The 17,346-nt window shown below is 43.2% G+C and overlaps 1 protein-coding gene across 1 annotated transcript; it reads left to right on the plus strand.

Moving 5' to 3' along the window:
• Positions 1 to 4,148: 4,148 nt before the first annotated feature.
• LOC105503052 (keratin, type I cuticular Ha3-I) lies at positions 4,149 to 9,388 on the plus strand. Its single transcript, XM_011929782.1, has 7 exons — positions 4,149 to 5,042; positions 6,050 to 6,132; positions 6,846 to 7,002; positions 8,251 to 8,412; positions 8,504 to 8,629; positions 8,805 to 9,025; positions 9,244 to 9,388. Exons 1-7 carry the CDS (start codon positions 4,695 to 4,697, stop codon positions 9,359 to 9,361), a joined length of 1,215 nt encoding a protein of 404 aa, XP_011785172.1. The 5' UTR covers positions 4,149 to 4,694; the 3' UTR covers positions 9,362 to 9,388.
• The last annotated feature ends 7,958 nt before the right edge of the window (positions 9,389 to 17,346 follow it).

Below are 17,346 nucleotides of genomic sequence, written 5' to 3' on the forward strand. Positions count from 1 at the left end.
AGTAGGAGATGAGTGAAAACTTAGCACCCTGAATAATATGATTGATATCAAAAGAAAATTTTGACTGTTTGAAGCCACTAAAGACCTACTGATGAAATTTTACATTTAAAATTTGCACTTTAAATTACACTCTTCATTTTTAGAAGTTATTTGACTTTTTTTAAACATGCCTATATTTTTTGCATAGTGATTACCATTTTGTTTAGGGATTTGACTCCTTATTTTGTCCTATAAGCTCTTTAAACATATTTAATATTCTTGGCTTTAACCTTCTGTATCTTGTATCTTCTCCTTCTTGCTAATTGTGAGTTATTTCCTTGGGTGTTTTGTTAATTTATCAGCATGAAGGTTCTTGAATCATGTGGGTAGCATCGATTCACCCCCAAACCTTAATGATAAATAGGTCACTGGTTTAACAATCCCAAAGGAGATTTTTACTATTTACTGTTTTTTTTTTAAACTATTTTACTATTTACTATTATAATTTTAAAATTAGGGCTAAGAGATAGTTCAGCTTTTCAAAGTTTTCCTTTAACAATAAGCATACTTTATTTTTCTAGTTCACATTTTTACTAAGGGTTTAGTGTTTAGAGAGACTTACCTCATTCAGTGGTCTCAGCCTGAACTCTCTCATAAAGACTAAAAGCCTTATCCTATTTCTCTAGTCTAATTTATCCTTTTTCAATTCAGACTGTTTCACAAGCTCTCTGCAAGTTTGGGCAAGTCACTTCTCCTTTTGGGTCAAAATTGTCCCATTTTTAAAATGAAAGAGTTGAGTGAAATGACCAGTTAGGTCCTTGGTAGCTCCAACATGCTAAGCTTGTAGTCTTTATCTGACTTAGATAGTATTTCCAGAAAAGAAATTTAATTATTCTTTATATGTATGTGGGAGGTATAGTCTATGGATGCGGGTCAAATGAGGTGGTTCTAGCAGCTGATCTTGGACCATTCTAGCAGTCAATGGCAGAATGTTTCTCCAAGGGTTGCTCCTCCTTGTCTTTTCCTTCACCCAAAGCTCAGACCTCATGCCAGTCAATTAATGAGCTATAGGTAGCTTGATTTCCCTTCATCCCTTCTTAGTAGCTCACCTTTGGAATGGGCAAAGTCAGCAGTTGTCACAAGGGCATGAGTGCCGATCACAACAAAGGCTTTATTTCTAGGACAATAGGCTCAAGTGGAATTTAGTAATTACATTGGAACAGGAGCCTTGTAGGTTTTTTTTTTTTTTTTAAACAACTCATTGTTCCTCTAGAAGATTTGTAAGAATTTCCTTCTGAAATTTTAAATGTGAATTTTATTTTGTTTGTTGTACAGAAGTAACACATGTATTTTCAAAGAATTTGGAGAGATGAAAAAAACATTCATAATCCTGTTGTTTAACAGCATCCAGTGTCATTGTGGTGTGTTTTCTTTAATCTCTTAATTGACCTCATTTAAATAACAATTTAATTTTGTTGTGACTATCTTTTGTGTACCTTACTCTAGATAAGCAGATTGCTGTTGAGTAGAGTCACCATTGTTTGACCAATTGTTCTAAGTTGCTCCAAACAGATGGGATGTAATCTATATCTGATGGGATATAGTTATATTTCAATTACCAAATTGTTCGTATATAATTGTATCATCAATTTAGAAATAACAATTGAAATCAGAGAGTAACAAGAAACTGTACTATTGCTGAATTCTATCTTTATTTACACATTGACTTGTAATTCTTCTTCAACACAGCATATCTATGGATAACAAGATGTCTTTCTCACTGCCCTTGATTTCTGTCCTTAGGTAATAGCAGATCAGATTGGTTGTGAAATTCTTCAACATTTCAGTAGGATGGTGATGGGGATGATAATGCAGTGGGAATCAGAAGATCTGGGTCCTAGCTAGATGATAGTTTCTCCATTCTCCATTCTGAGCCTCAGTTTCCCCTTTGTAAAATGAAGGGGTTGGATGAGTTGACCACTAGGATCCCCAATATCTCTCTTGTTCCAAGGTTTTCCCTCTCTCTTTTAACCATTTTCATATTTAGGATCTATGTTAGGAGGTGAGAGGGAGGAAGAGAAGAGCCAAATGCGAAGCCATCTGGTTTTTGGTCTGTAGCTGTAGCTGGGAGGCTTGGAAGCTGCTTGGATTGGTAGCTGTAGCTGGGAAGCTTGGAATCTCTATCGTCTGCTTCATCCTCTGCTAGCAAGGACATAGGGAGTCCCTCCTCTTTCTGGCCAATGTATGCCTCCTCAGGCACATACTTGAATTTTTTCCTCATTGCCTCTTTAGGATATCAAATAAGGCTTGTCTAACGTCTTGTGACAAAAGAGAAGTGGTGTCATATGCATGGGCAGTTCAGATTACTCATGCTTCTTGGATAATTGTTCCTAAATAATAAACTATTGTGAATCATCAAGTTCAAACAAGTCTGGCATCTGCTTAAAGCACACTTCAATTATTGTATGAAAGTCTGTATTGGTAAGATCAAAGCTCCAAGCTTTATAATCAGATATATAAATGTATTGCAGCAGAACTTCTCTTAGTAATAAACATCTCAATTCTGTGTGTTTGAAGTCTTGGTTTACCAAAGTTCACTGTGGACATTACTTTAAAAATGTGCACAGGCGCTGCATACAGCAGACACAACTGTGTGACCCTGGAAGGGTCTTGGTAACTTTCTGGTCAAGGTAGCCAATACCCTTTCCATGGTCCTGATCATGTGTGGCCCCTTTGCTGCACTTGGCACATCTGACGTCACCTCCTCTTGGAAGCACCCTCCTTCCTGCCCTCCTGGGATGCCACGAACTTGTTCTTATCCTTTTTTTTTCTCACCATTTCTCCATTTATCACAGATTCTTTTTCCTTCTCCTGATCTCTGATTGGGAAATTCTCCAAAGTTTGGTCCTCAGCTCCTTGTTGCTCTACTCTTTGTACTCTCTCTTGGCCCAGTGCTCTAACTCTGTCACTTGTACTAAACCTTATCTGTATCATCATCCCTGCCATAAATTCTAGTCTTACACGGACTGTTACAATAGCCTCTTTGCTGAACTCTTTGCCTCCAATCTTTCCTTCATTTTTCTAAAACAGATAAATATTTGCTAAAACATTTCCTAAAATGACTTTTGTCACACCACACTTAGGTTCAAAAGCTTATATTGGCTCTACAGCTTCTGGGGAAGTCCAAGCTGCTCCACTTTACCATTGAGACCCCTACCACAGGGTCCCCATACAATCTCCCATAAAGTTTTAATTTCTACCACTTCCCTTCACAACTCTTCCCTTCCTGCTGCCTAGGCTTATCCTGGTCCTTCAACCATGCCCTGGGCTTTCCCACCCCATTCCTGTATGCACATTATTCTCCTCACCTGCACTTCCTAGTTTTCTCCCCTCTGCTTCTTAGAAGCCTCCCCATCCCAGCACAAATCCATTCTTGAGAGCTTCCAATTCTGGAGGCGCTTGCCTTCCCCAGTGTGTAAACTACTCACTTGCCGCTTGTCAACTCCTTCCTCAGATTATTATTTCCTGTTCATCCCTTCATCCCTCTGCACACACCCATTCAACAGTGCCTACCAGGTGCCTAGAGCTGGGAATTCAAAGACAAACTAGACCCTGCCCTTGCCTTCAGGGAACTCAAATAGAGAGAGAGAGACAAACACGTAAGTCATGACAGTGTCATGGTCAAGGTAAAAAGAGAACTTGGAGAGGAGAAAGGGGCGACCTGTCTGAAGAAGGGAAGGAAGTAAGCCGTTTATACTTAAGCTGCATATTGTGATGAAAAGAAAAGAGATCTGCTTTGGAATCCTAGCTCCACAACTTATTATCCCTTACCATCTATGCCTTGGTGTGCTCATCTATAAAATGGGAATTATACAATTTATCTTGAAGAGTTGTGGTGAGGAGTAATGGACATCTCAGTTCTGCATGTTTGAAGATCATGTTTGTAAAAAGGATCTAGTTTGTGAAAAGTGTCCACACTACCTTGGGCTTGTGCAGGTTATTAACAAGTAAGAACTTCGGACCATAGCATTGGTCCTATCTCCCACCCCTCCCAGTGTCTATTACATCACCCTGGATGAAATTGTCCTAGTGGATATCTATTATTTGGTTGATTGACGTCATCATGGATGTGAAAAAGGCCCATCATATCAGGAAAGGTGGCCATCAGGAACTGCCCCAGAAAGGATCTATTCCTCTTTCTGAGAACCATGAATTTGGAATTTAGCACTTGGAAATGTGACCTAGCAAAAGACACATGGGCAAGAGCTATGCTTTTCCATTTTACCAAGGAGAGCCAGAGGCGTGCCAAGGAGTTGGGGGCCTCAAGTCAGGAAGCAGAACAGCAATACTGTCTCTTGACCTGCTGCATCCCACTGATGAAGGCCAGGGCTTTCATGAGTCCAGGTCTTTGAAGTCACACCATGAAGCTCTTGCATCATGACACACAGCATGGAAGAGGAGTCCTGACTTAGCGAGAAGCCCAAGTAAAGTCTTTTATGAGGGAAGAGACTCTTCTGAAGAAACACAACAAATGTAGGGAAGGGCTTTTGACAATCACAAAATGAGGAAAAAAAAAAAAAAAAAAGGAGGGTTGCCTTACGTGTCCACACCCTCCACAGACGAGGTATAAATGCTCCCTGGAGGAAGGAGACCCACTGCTCTACAACTTGGAGATTTTGGACTCTGTCTTCAGCTGGGCACTCCCTCCCTGCACCATGTCTTACAGTTGTGGCCTGCCCAGCCTGAGCTGCCGCACCAGCTGCTCCTCTCGGCCCTGCGTGCCCCCTAGCTGCCATGGCTGCACCCTACCTGGGGCCTGCAACATCCCTGCCAATGTGGGCAACTGCAACTGGTTCTGCGAGGGCTCCTTCAATGGCAGCGAGAAGGAGACCATGCAGTTCCTGAACGACCGCCTGGCCAGCTACCTGGAGAAGGTGCGTCAGCTGGAGCGGGAAAACGCAGAGCTGGAGAACCTCATCCGGGAGCGGTCGCAGCAGCAGGAGCCCTTGGTGTGCGCCAGCTACCAGTCCTACTTCAAGACCATCGAGGAGCTCCAGCAGAAGGTGGGGAGTGGGCGACACAGTGCCTCCAGTAGGAAGTTGTCGGGAGAGAATCCGAGCTGTGATTGAGAAGCAATGTGAGCTCTTGATGTGAATGGAAAGCTGAAAACTGGCCTTTCCATTTTGTTTTCTTGAGGGCCCATCTCATCTTAGACTTGGGACTGTTAGGTCTAAATATTTGCATAGTGTTAGTCTATGTGGAGGTAGCAGTACTTTGCATAAATGAGCTGTAATTAAAAACTACTTCTGAATGCTTCCATGTGCTTGCCAAGCTCCAGAATGATTACCCTGAGGTGACAGAGAAGGACTGAGTCCAAAGGAAGCTGGGGAAACGGAGTCTTTTGTAAAGATTGTACTGTTTTCTTTCTCCCTCATCTGAGCGTTTTGCCCCTTGGACTGCTGGCTGCCTCTCTCTTCTGGGTTCCTACTTACCCTGACTTCATTGACCTCATCTTCATAACTCTGGGCTTCTCCTGGTGCACAGTGTCCAGTGAGAGCCTAAAATGTTTGTCCAAAACTGGGAAGATTGGAAATTACCTAGGACAAAGTAGTCCCAGTTGTCTGGGACATCTGGGAGCATGTGGCTTCTTCCCTGATCCAGTCCTCTGCAACTGCTAGTTTACCTGTTTGTCTTTTCTGCTTGATTGACAGTTTCTTGAGGGCAGGATCAAGCGCTTACCAATTTTTGTATCCTCAGCTCCTAGTGTCATGCCAGAAACATAGTAGGTGTTTTTCATAAATATCAACTATTATTATTGTCAGCTTCTCAGTATTGCTCATTAGGATAGAAAAAAGATTATCTACTTATACTTTTTGCATATTTTGGTGTTCTGTTTTTTGAATATAATTTTGGAAGTATTCATTGAGTACCTATTGTATATAGAAAGCATTTAATAAGATAGACAGTGATTTCTCATCCTGATCCTTCCAAGGAAGTGAATTAGGAAGGACTTCCATTGGCGAAAAATTACCAAGTCCTTGCTCATTCTTGAATGTTTTGGGCCTTCCAGATCCTGTGTGGCAAGTCTGAGAATGCCAGGCTTGTGGTGCAGATCGACAATGCCAAGCTGGCCTCAGACGACTTCAGGACCAAGTGAGTGGGCAAGCGGGGTGTTGCTGTTTATTTTTCTTCTCTGGCTGCTCTCCTTCCCTTTAGCCTGTTGTCAACACAAGTTAAACAAACACTGACTGAGCTATGTTCTAGATGCTTTGCCCAAGATTCACAGAGCCACTGCACACCGTAGTTCAGAGATCCTTTCTCCAGGCCTTAGACTTCCTTTCCTCCTGCTTCTCCTCTGTGAAGTGACATCCCTAGTCGTACTGTGGGTCAGTGTAGACGTGTTGGCCCCTGATGTTCTCCTATGCACAGAATCCATTCATGAGAATGAAGAATGTGAAAGTATATTATTTTGGAAATCTTACAATTTATTGGCTTTCATCCTAAATCCACCGGCTTTCTTGTTTCTTTTTTTTTTTGGAGACAGGCACTTGCTCTGTTACCCAGGCTGGAGGACAGTGGTGCGATCATAGCTCAGTGTAACCTCAGATCCTCAGATTCCTGGGCTCAAGCAATCCTCCCACCTTAGCCTCCTGAGTAGCTAGGAATATAGAAGTCTATCCACTGGATCTTTAAACATAAAATTACCAGTGTGTTTTCTTCCAGCTTGATGCTGAAAACCTAAACAAAAGAGATGGCTATAAAAACTACAAACCCTAATTCCTAGTTGCCTGACAAACAAAACCAAAGCAGGGTCAAGGCCAAGCCTATTCCTGCCCAGCCTGTCCCTGACCCTCCTATGATCACAGATATGAGACTGAGATGTCCCTGCGGCAGCTGGTGGAGTCGGACATCAATGGCCTGCGCAGGATCCTGGATGAGCTGACCCTGTGCAGGTCTGACCTGGAGGCCCAGGTGGAATCCCTGAAGGAGGAGCTGCTGTGCCTCAAGCAGAACCATGAGCAGGTGAGTTCCCTGAAGAGTGATGGGCTCAGACTCACCAGGGCCTGTTTCATAACCGCCACAGGGTCCAGGACAGGCTGTCGGCAGAGGCTCAATTAGCCGAGGAAGTAATTCTGCATACAAAAATGGATATGTAGAGAAAGAGTAATCTAACAACCTGTGATATGAGATTAGGATTTTTCTGCCAGAGGCAGGAATGAGAGTGAGGAAGTTGGCAAGCCCAGTAATGAGGAAAGTTGAGTAACAAGGAAGCAGACACAGCCTCTCCTGCACCCTGGTTAGAGTGCACACAGCAGCAATCTTCTATTCCAATCTCCATTTGTAGCTGGAGAAGCCAGGATGACCTAGGCCCATCAGGCAGAGAGGACTGAGCTGGAACAAAATACAACTCTCATTCCTGTCCAGAGCTCTTTCTGCTGTTCAGTGTTGCTTGGAAACAGCCTCGAGCAAAATGCTCACTGTTACGGCTAAGTCAGTTGGACAAAAAAGAAGACATGTATTTTATGCAACCTGAAATCCAAGAACAATGTAAATGGTGACAGTATTGATCAGGTGCTTAGTATGTGCCGAATATTGTGCTAAGTGCTTTAACTCTGGAGGCAGTTCTCATTTTAAGATGAAGAAATCGAGGCTTCAAGAAGCTTCTAGAAGCAATGTATTAAGTGGTAGAGATTAGGTTGAATACAAATTTGTCTGAAATCCACCTAAGCCCAAGGACCAAGCTATACTCAGCAGGGAAGTAAACAGGTATTTATTGCTTTCAGCAAAATCTATGCTGGTGGAATCAACAAATCACCCTTTAAGTCTCTTCTGTGCCAGGATGGCAGATTTTGAAGTAAGCGTTCTGTATTTCCTCTTCAGCTAGACTCTGTTCTTTTCATTATCCATGCTTAAGAGTCAAACATATGAGGCTATATGGTATACTAGCAAAAACACTGAACTGGGCATTTGGGGACCAGAGTTTAAATAATGGCCTGCCATGTATCAGCTCTGAGCCCAAATCACTGAATCTCTCTAAATGAGGAGTGGTACATTTAATACAAAGGGCAGAGAGAGGTCATGAGCTTGAAAGTACTTTGTAAAAAGTGGAGTATGCAGATTAGTCATTGAATATAGATCCTGGTTAATGAGAGGATCAGAGGGAACAAAGTTTCCTGAAAACTTAAGAATGATCAGAAGTTGAATTGCATTCTCTTAAGGAGAGCACCAAGATCCTTTGTGAAATTTAAACTTTTGCCCTTTCTCAATCAGGAAGTCAACACCCTGCGCTGTCAGCTTGGAGACCGCCTCAATGTAGAGGTGGACGCTGCCCCTGCTGTGGACCTGAACCAGGTCCTGAACGAGACCAGGAGTCAGTATGAGGCCCTGGTGGAAACCAACCGCAGGGAAGTGGAGCAATGGTTCGCCACGCAGGTGGGCATCTAAGCACGTGGCCACTCAGGACCCGAGGTGCCCCAGGGCCCTGGAGGCAGGGTCTGATCCTTTCCCCACTTGGGTGTTTCAGACCGAGGAGCTGAACAAGCAGGTGGTATCCAGCGCAGAGCAGCTGCAGTCCTACCAGGCAGAGATCATCGAGCTGAGACGCACGGTCAACGCCCTGGAGATCGAGCTGCAGGCCCAGCACAACCTGGTGTGTATTGTTCAGCCCTGCTGGTGAGCGATGAGAAGTTGGGAGGCAGAGTCCTGGGGATGCCCTTGGGGCCACACACTCTCCTTTGCTCTTGGAGCTTGTGAGTTCTTTGGAACCCCATGGAGGAACCTTATTAGGAGCAGCTCTCTGACATTCTTGATCTTCCCCACCACAGCGAGACTCTCTGGAAAACACACTGACAGAGAGCGAGGCCCGCTACAGCGCCCAGCTGTCCCAGGTGCAGAGCCTGATCACCAACGTGGAGTCCCAGCTGGCGGAGATCCTCTGTGACCTGGAGCGGCAGAACCAGGAGTACCAGGTGCTGCTGGACGTGCGTGCACGGCTGGAGTGTGAGATCAACACGTACCGGAGCCTCCTGGAGAGCGAGGACTGCAAGTCAGTATGGGGGTAGTAATCTTTTCCTTGGGGCGTGTGAGGTTGCTGTGGAGATGAATAGTCTTCTTGATGGAAATGAATTTATAATTTCAAGCTTTTGTTTGGAGGCAGTCCAAAGGAGAACAATATTCTTATACAAAGCCCTTTTATTATTTTCCAATCTCTTCAGCTCATTATACTCTAACTTCTAACTTGCTCCAATGATTTTCTGCCCACAGGCTCCCCTCCAACCCCTGCACCACAACAAATGCATGTGACAAGTCCATTGGGCCCTGTATCTCTAATCCCTGTGGCCCACGTGCTCGGTGCGGGCCTTGCAACACTTTTGGGTGCTAGAGGCCCCATGACCAGGAGGAGAAGAAAGGCATCAGTCACACCTCAACTCTACTTCATCCCAATATCTCCAACAGTGAACACACTTTGGAAAGAGGCAGAAACCTTTCTATCAGCCCTGGCTTCCAGGGGTCAGCTCTAGCCTTCCACTGTATTCCTTGGCTTGATTCTTCAGCATAAGGCTGCAAAATCTGTCTTCTGAGTCACATAGAGAGACCTACAGCAGGATCAAGATCAAGTAATATCTATCATCATAAAGACGTATTTGCATAACATGTTATACTTGAACAAAACTTATCTAAATGCGATTTAGAGAAAATTCAATTAATTGTGACAAAACTGATGGGCATGCTATGAAACAGAACATAATTGGAGTAAATCTTCCTTGTCACTCTTGGTCTTTGGAGACACAATAGAAATCCTTTGTTAACCTCCTAATAAACTCTTTTTCAAAAGTTATAATTGTCTGTTTCACTCATTAATTCCAAAATTGGTTGTCTTGTATAAATTTAAAAAATAACCAGTGTTTTTCCACCAGATGAAGGGGTTATTCACCCCATATATGGTCTGTGATTTCCTTCAATGGAAAGTCTCCCTGAAAGACCATTAACCTGGATTTAGTGTTTGGGAAGAAGGTGGTGGGAAAGAGAACGGCAAATTCATATGAAGGTGTCTTTAGAGATACAGGAACTATTTATTTTGAAACATTAAGTGGAGGGATCTGAAAATATTTGGATTAAAAAAAACAAAAACTGTACTAAGGTAATATATATCACCTTAACATATGGTATGTAATCTCATATATACATATACATAACCACATATTATATAAGCATACGTACACCACACACACATGCACACACTCAACCACGATGTGCTGAAATGCTTAGGTAGAAAGTAGAAAGGAGCAGCAAAGGGTAGTGGAATACAGTGGCCAGGAGGAGTGTGGGGTCTGCTAGGCTGGATGGTAGGGAGATGCCTTTGGTTCACCTTCCTCTCCTTGTTCCTGCCTTGGCACTCAAGGATTCCTTGCGACTTTCTGTATTTCTATGATGTGGGCCTGGAACTCTATGCTGCAGTTCTCTGCTAAGTGTCTCTGCTCAGTTGCCTGGGGTCTGCGGCAGATGATGGAGAACCGTGAGTGGGTTATTTGACGGAAAAGCCTCTTTTGTCCTAGTGAGCCTTGAGCTTTGGTCCCACCTGTTCTTATTTGTATGTAGTTGGGACCATCATTTTGTCACATTACTGCCTTCAGTGGCAACCAGATTTACCAATGTTTAAAAAAACAAAAACAGCAATCAAGTAAGGAAACCCAAGGCCCAGCTCACAAATGAGATTGAGTCTCGTTTTTCACTTCTCTACTCCTACTTTTCTAAATCAATGATTGAAATGAAGAGATTGAGAATGGGAACTTTTAATAGAGATGAGAATATCCTCAACCTATGAGAACAGGTAGAGAGGGGCAGGAGGTAGAGTGGGGGTTGGAAATTCTCTCCAAAACTTGCAGACCCTATACTTAGGTGTGGTAGAGATGTCCAGGGAAAAATACCCAAAACCCTCCATTCAGGGCTGCGGATACCAGAGGACAGCTAAGGAGACCAGCCCTCAACACTTGCTTGTGGCCACCTTCTCGCCTTAAGTGTCGACCAGTCCTCTCTCTTGCATTAGGGCTAACATGGAGAGAATGCTGAGTCTCAAAGATTGATCACTCACTACTCCATTTGTCTTCAGCAGCACAATCCTATAGAATGGAGAATAGAGGATCTGAGAGTCTGGGCTCCTTTTTAGTGGAAGCTCATGTATACAAAACTTTTCTTTATTTGAGTTTGGAAGAGAAGAATCAGTAGAAAAGGTCTTTATCAACTTTAAAAATAAATAACCTGGATAGGATACAGATTTCAATTAAATCAATGTAGAAAGTCACCTCATCATTAATCATGAATGTCTGCTGCTTGCTTGGAAGGAGGAGATAACTAGTGGGTTCAGAACGCTCTCTTTCTCTCTTGTATATTTCAGCAACAAAGCAGAGGCAGGAAAAAAAAAAAGCAAGAATTCTTAAAGGCGAGGTTCTGTTATTCAACCCTGGGCTTTCCCAGGTGCAAGCTTAGTTTCTCTTTTCCACAGGTTCTCAGGTCTGCAGTCTCTGAGGTCATTGGCTAGAGCCAGGCCTTCTCAGAAAACACTGCTCTGAGGGGAGAGGCCCATAGCAAGGAAGCAAGGAAACCAGAAACCAGGAAATGTCTCCTAATCCCTGCCCTGCCCCTTCCTGTGAAATAAACCATAATGGCGCTGGGCTATGAATCATACCCACTAGGAGATGGTGTAGGATACTGTGATGAGAAGAATTATGGCTTGTTTTGGAGGCAGCATTTTTGGGTCCTGGTTTTGGATATATTGTTGACTGCCCCGACCATCAGAGTCCTCTTTTTGAGAGACCTGGCAGCCTTGTGAGGTTGTGAAGATCCCCTGTGTATGGAAGTACCTTATAAATGGTGCAGCACGGTACCTATGTAAGGCTCAGTATTCTTGTCATTGACACTTTGACCTTGAATACGAATTCCTGGGCTCTTGGAGTCTAAGTTTGACATTGTCTAGTCCCAGTAAAACATTCTACTCAGTCTCCTACAAAGTCTGTTTGCTCCTATTTTTGATAGACACGAAGTGAGCTCCTATTGTCTCAGTTTGGAGAGCTTGCCTGAGAGGCGACATTTGCATTGAGACCTGAAAACAGAGAAAAAACAGAGCAGAGGGAAAGAGCTTTCCAGAGTGGGGGACAGCAAGTCAAGGAAGGGAGTGAGGCGGATGCATCTGAAGAAGGGAACAAGGCCAGGGCATCTAGAGTGATGAGTAGGGGAGGAGCAATCAGTCTGTACGTGTGGGCAGTGGCCAGGGTACATGGGGGCTCGCCAGCTCTGCGGGGGATCCAATTTCATTTCAAGGGAAGAGGAAAGCCTTGGGAGAGTTAAAAGGATTAATTTGATTGACACTTTTATTAAAAGGAGCGTGTTGGCAGCTGAATGGAAAATAGGTTTACTGAACACTAACGTTTAAAGTTTCGGGGTAGTGGATGACAGTTACAAGTCAGGTATGTCTTTTTTTATGTTTCAAAGAAGAATCACTGACATCTAATGACTGCTCACCTTTCTCATCAAAAACAGGGGAGTCTGGAAGCAGGCACCAAAAGTCACAAGAATGGCTCCAACTCTAAAAGGATATGAGGATGACATGGCCTGTCCCTTGTTATTGCAAAATGCACACCAACAACTTGATGAAGTTACGCGCCAGGCAGGTGGGCCCCGGCCCCGCCGGGCTCCTGGTTGAGCCTGCTGCAGGTGTGCAGAGGTAGCGTTCCCTCACCCTCACTTTTTTTTTTTTTTTTTTTAACATGTAGGGACAAGCACAGGACTGAAATGTAAAGCCTAGGGAAGATGTACAGCCTCCCCAGTCAAAGACATATTTACAAAGAAATGCAAACACGTGCTCAGCTGCGGGCTGGATGTGACGGTATCTACACAAGATGACTTCCTGCAGCGTCAACGACCCCCACAAGCTAAGGCTTGGGTGTGGCACATGTGAGTGCGTGTGTTTAAAGTTTTAAAAGTGGTTAAAAGGTGCAAAAAGAAAGGCTAGAAACCAAACCCCAGAAAAACCATGCATTTGAAAGTGACTGTTTTAGTTTTCAATCTGGTTTCAGTCTTGTAACCTCTAACTGTATCTCAGCCTGAAGTGTGCTACTAGGCTTTTAAAGCCACGGGTTCTTAAACTGAAAATGGGAGACTAATAACCACCTCATTTTCTTTTAAATAAGGGTAGAATGAGATTATGTTGCAAAGGTGCTCAGCCCAACCGGATACATCGTAGGTGTCCAGTTAAATGGAGTTCCTATTCACTTCCTTAGCAGTGCTGCATTCTGACCCCTTTCCTGTTGCTCAGGACACGGACTCCACAGCCTTGAGAATCAAAGGTTTTGTTCATTCGAGCCCTTCAGTACCCAGGTGCGAATCTAGTTTCAGGTCCTCTCAAACTGAGGGTTGTAGAAGACAGGCCAGACGCGGCAAGAAACTGAAGAATCTGAGCTCGAGGGCCGAGAATCAGAGAAAAAAGAATTCAGATGTGCCTGCATGCATCTGTGTGGGTCTGTGCACCTATGCTTGTGTGTGTGAGTGCAGGTGTGTGTGCGTGCTGTGTTAGGAGGAAGATGGCTAATTATGATTATGAAACTGGTGGCATTTTCGCTGATTATAACAATCAGAATTTTCAAATGGAAAGATTAAAGCACAGAGCTGGTGGTATCAAAGTCATAGGAATTTCAGTCACTTTATGGGAACTGATTTCCACTTCTGCCTATTTTCTTTTTTCTTTCTTTTTTTTTTTTTGACACAGAGTCTCGCTTTGTAACCCAGGCTGGCGATGTCGGCTTATGGCAAGCTCTGCCTCCAGGTTCACGCCATTCTCCTGCCTCGGCCTCTCAAGTAGGTGGAACTACAGGCGCCCGCCACCTCGCCCGGCTAATTTTTTTTGTATTTTTAGTAGAGATGGGGTTTCACCGTGTTAGCCAGGATGGTCTCGATCTCCTGACCTCGTGATCCGCCCGTTTCGGCCTCCCAAAGTGCTGGGATTACAGGCATGAGCCACCGCGCCTGGCCACTTATGCCTATTTTCTACACAGGAAAGCAACAATTAAGTATATCATTAAAAGCCTGGGTAAAATTTAACCTATTTGTATTTCATTTTAATAATTATTTCAGACCTGCACATGCTGACTTTGTCTTGGTTGGTCGTGGAGACTGGCTGACTGCTGGCCACTGTGAAACATGAGGGTTACCAAGACCCTGAGAGCAGAGACTGTGTGGTCCATTGTCAAAGAGCCAGGGGGACATGGGGGAGGGTCACCATGGGAAGTGACCACAGGCCATGCATGGTAGTGCACAGGTATGACCGTCACAGAGGGATGTGCCTCTAAGAAGGGTGCATTCTGGGGGCAGGGAAAGGACATAGATGAGAGAGTTTCAACCCGTTCTTGATAAATGCTTAATTAGATTGGTTCCCCAAGGCAGCATTTCATGAACTGAAGTGCAGAGACACTTCAGTGGGCTATGAGAGGGAAAATATTCCGTGGGTGAGAGATGGAGAGAGGAACATCTGGAATTGTGCAACTGAGTTTTGGTGAGCTCTGTTTCCCATTTGGATGTCAAGGATTTTAGAAAAGCTGGTGTCTGCCTCACTGCTGTCCATTTAACTGAAGGTTTACACTTGTGCTCTAAGATTGTTACTAAAACAGAGAGAGAAAGGAGACAAAGAGGAGCACGAGGAGGAAGGAGGGAGAATGAGTGAGGAAGGAAGAAAGGCAGGGAGGAAGAAAGGAGGAGGAGAAAAAAACAAACCGTCTATTGCAGTTGTCTTAGGCATTTAGTAAATTGTCAGTTTTTTTGCTTGGTCATTGTTTGCCGCCCTGTTTCTGTCACTACCTTGCCTTTGTCTCCATTTCTAGCCCCACGTTCATCCCTTGGATTTAATGGTAGATCCAGCTTTTCTGGTTCTGGCCTTGGGTGCCTCCAGGGCATTATTGGTCCCTATTCTCTCTAACTTTTCCTGGTTCTGGCCCTTGGTGCCTCCTGATATCTGCCCCCATTCTCTTTAGCTTTTTCTGCTCTTGATCTCTTAACTAGGTCTGCAGTAACTGCTGTACACCATTAATGGTTTAGAGAAAGGCTCTCTCTCTGGGTGGATGCAGCCTGCAGGTGCCTGGTTTGGCAAGCAGCACATAAGCTGGTCTCTATCCCACCCTGCAGCTGGGTGCTCTTGTGCCTGGCACAGCTCATACCTGCATATTGCTGCCTTGGAACAATCCATGCAGCTGACTCAAAACCCCGTCCCTGGACTCCAGCCGGCCATTCTCCCTGCTAGATTAGCACTTGAGTCAGAGAGTTTAAATAATTTTGAAGAATCTTCACATTTTTAAACTGATCCTTGTGGTACTTTTATGGCAGACACAAAGTAGGCACACAATAGGTGCTCAACAAATAATTAATAATCTGCCTGCCTGAAATGCATAACCTATTTAGGGCAGATGAGGAGATGAGGCATAGAGGTGTTGCTTGAGCAATGTCATGCAGCAAAACAAGTTTTTGTTTATCAACAGAAGATGCACCTAGGCAACTGAGAAGAGCAGTAAACATGTGTGTACAGGATTGTCTTTTTTCTAATGAGAAGGGAGTAATTCTTCCTTCTCTCAACCTTGACGCTGTTTTTTGAAGGCAGTATGTTATTCTTAGATTAACAATCATGACACTCAGGATTAGATGTGAAACTTCATGGTGAAATAACTTTGGTGGCAAGAACAGGGGTACAGAATGCAACATTTGAACCAAGCCCAACAGTAAACAGAAACTAAGAACTAAACTGGTTTGCCTACACAAAGATTGAATTTGTGCCAAGGGTTTTTCCAGTTTTCAGAGGTGCTTAAGTATAAACCCAGAAAGTTGCCTGACATGGTCACGTCCCTGTGGCTCTGTGATATGCTGAGACTGCAAAGTTTTGGTCTGGTCTGCTGCCCTCTTTTCCATAGAGCTCTGGGCATCTCTTGCTAGACATAAAACTCAGGGGCTGTTGAATCAAAGGTGGTCAAATGTAACCATGTGAGGCATCCATTCTAGAAAGTTTTGGATTATAATTGAGAGAGTCAGGATGTGTCTAAATTTTTTCTTTTTTACCCCTTTAGTGATCATTAGGTTAAGCTATAACTGATCACAAGTAAAGACCTGGTGAAAAAGTGAACTTCTTGTATGGACCAACAAGTTCTCTCAAATTCACACTAATTGTATATCCAATTAGAGGAGTTGATTGAAAAATACCAGTTCATTGTTTATGTTAATATTTTTAAAGAACTTAGACTTGTGTATATGTTTACAAAACCATAAAATGCTAGAAGGACATACATATCAAATGTATAATTGTGTTTGTCTCTGGGAAGAAGAGATTGGAATGAGAATGGATGTGTAAGTCAAGGAAGTTCTCAATGCTGTATTTCTTGATTTTAAACCCACTTAGAGCAAATATGAAAAAATATTAACAGCCACAGATTCTAGGTAGGAAAGCACAAGTTTTAAAATATATTTTCTCTGTTCTTTATTTCTTTGACTAGCTGTTTGTTTTAAAGTATTTTATTGCTATTAAAAGAAAACAAAATGCAAAAGAATTGGAAAAGCAAAGGCTAATCTCTTTATTTCAGCCATTAATAATTGTGGTAATCCTGGGTGTTAAACCTTGAAGTCTTCATGGCATTGCTGTTTATCTGGTGGAAACTTATGATGCTTAGAATAGGCTGAGTAACCTGTAACGTCTTGTGTTTGGCCCAGGACACCACAGTCCCAGGCACAAAGCGGTTATTTTTTCTTTTTTCCCTTTAGTGAAAATTAGGTTAAGCTGTGACTGATCACAAGTGAAGACCTGCTAAAACAGTGAACTTCTTTGGTTGGACCAACGAGTTCTATCAAACTCACACAAATTGCATATCCAATTAAAGAAGTTGATTGAAAAATGCCAGTTCACATTTATGTTTGTATTTAAAAAACACGTAGACTTGCATATACATTTACAAAACCATAAAATGCTAGAAGGACATACATATGAAATTTATGCATTAATGTATATTAAATGTATGTCCTTCTAGCATTTTATGGTTTTGTAAATGTATATACAACTCTAAGTGATGGCAAATGACATTTGTCCAGATCCCTCCAATAAGGTATTTGTGTAAAGGTATTGTGATTTTCATACTTCCTATGATAAGGATAAGGTCGGGGGAGTCAAAGGTCACTTTATAAAAAACCTAACTGCTTTGTTACAATAATTTAAGGCTCTCCTGGAAGCACTGTACAAGGTTTAAACAATGAGTATTTCCCCCTCTCTGATAGACTGGGATGCACCATGTCTCAAGGGGAGCATGGCGATGCTATTAACCATAGAAGCATCAATAAAACACGTGT

This window comes from Colobus angolensis, unplaced genomic scaffold, assembly GCF_000951035.1.
Source record: "Colobus angolensis palliatus isolate OR3802 unplaced genomic scaffold, Cang.pa_1.0 Scaffold83, whole genome shotgun sequence".
NCBI classification, from domain to species: Eukaryota; Metazoa; Chordata; class Mammalia; order Primates; family Cercopithecidae; genus Colobus; species Colobus angolensis.

What these genes read in the sequence shown, in the direction of transcription:
- LOC105503052 (XM_011929782.1), top strand. Translation starts at nt 4,695, where the DNA reads ATGTCTTACAGTTGTGGCCTGCCCAGCCTGAGCTGCCGCACCAGCTGC. An exon ending in TCGAGGAGCTCCAGCAGAAG is followed by an intron (nt 5,043 to 6,049) that starts GTGGGGAGTGGG and finishes TGGGCCTTCCAG; the next exon opens with ATCCTGTGTGGCAAGTCTGA. An exon ending in AGCAATGGTTCGCCACGCAG is followed by an intron (nt 8,413 to 8,503) that starts GTGGGCATCTAA and finishes TGGGTGTTTCAG; the next exon opens with ACCGAGGAGCTGAACAAGCA.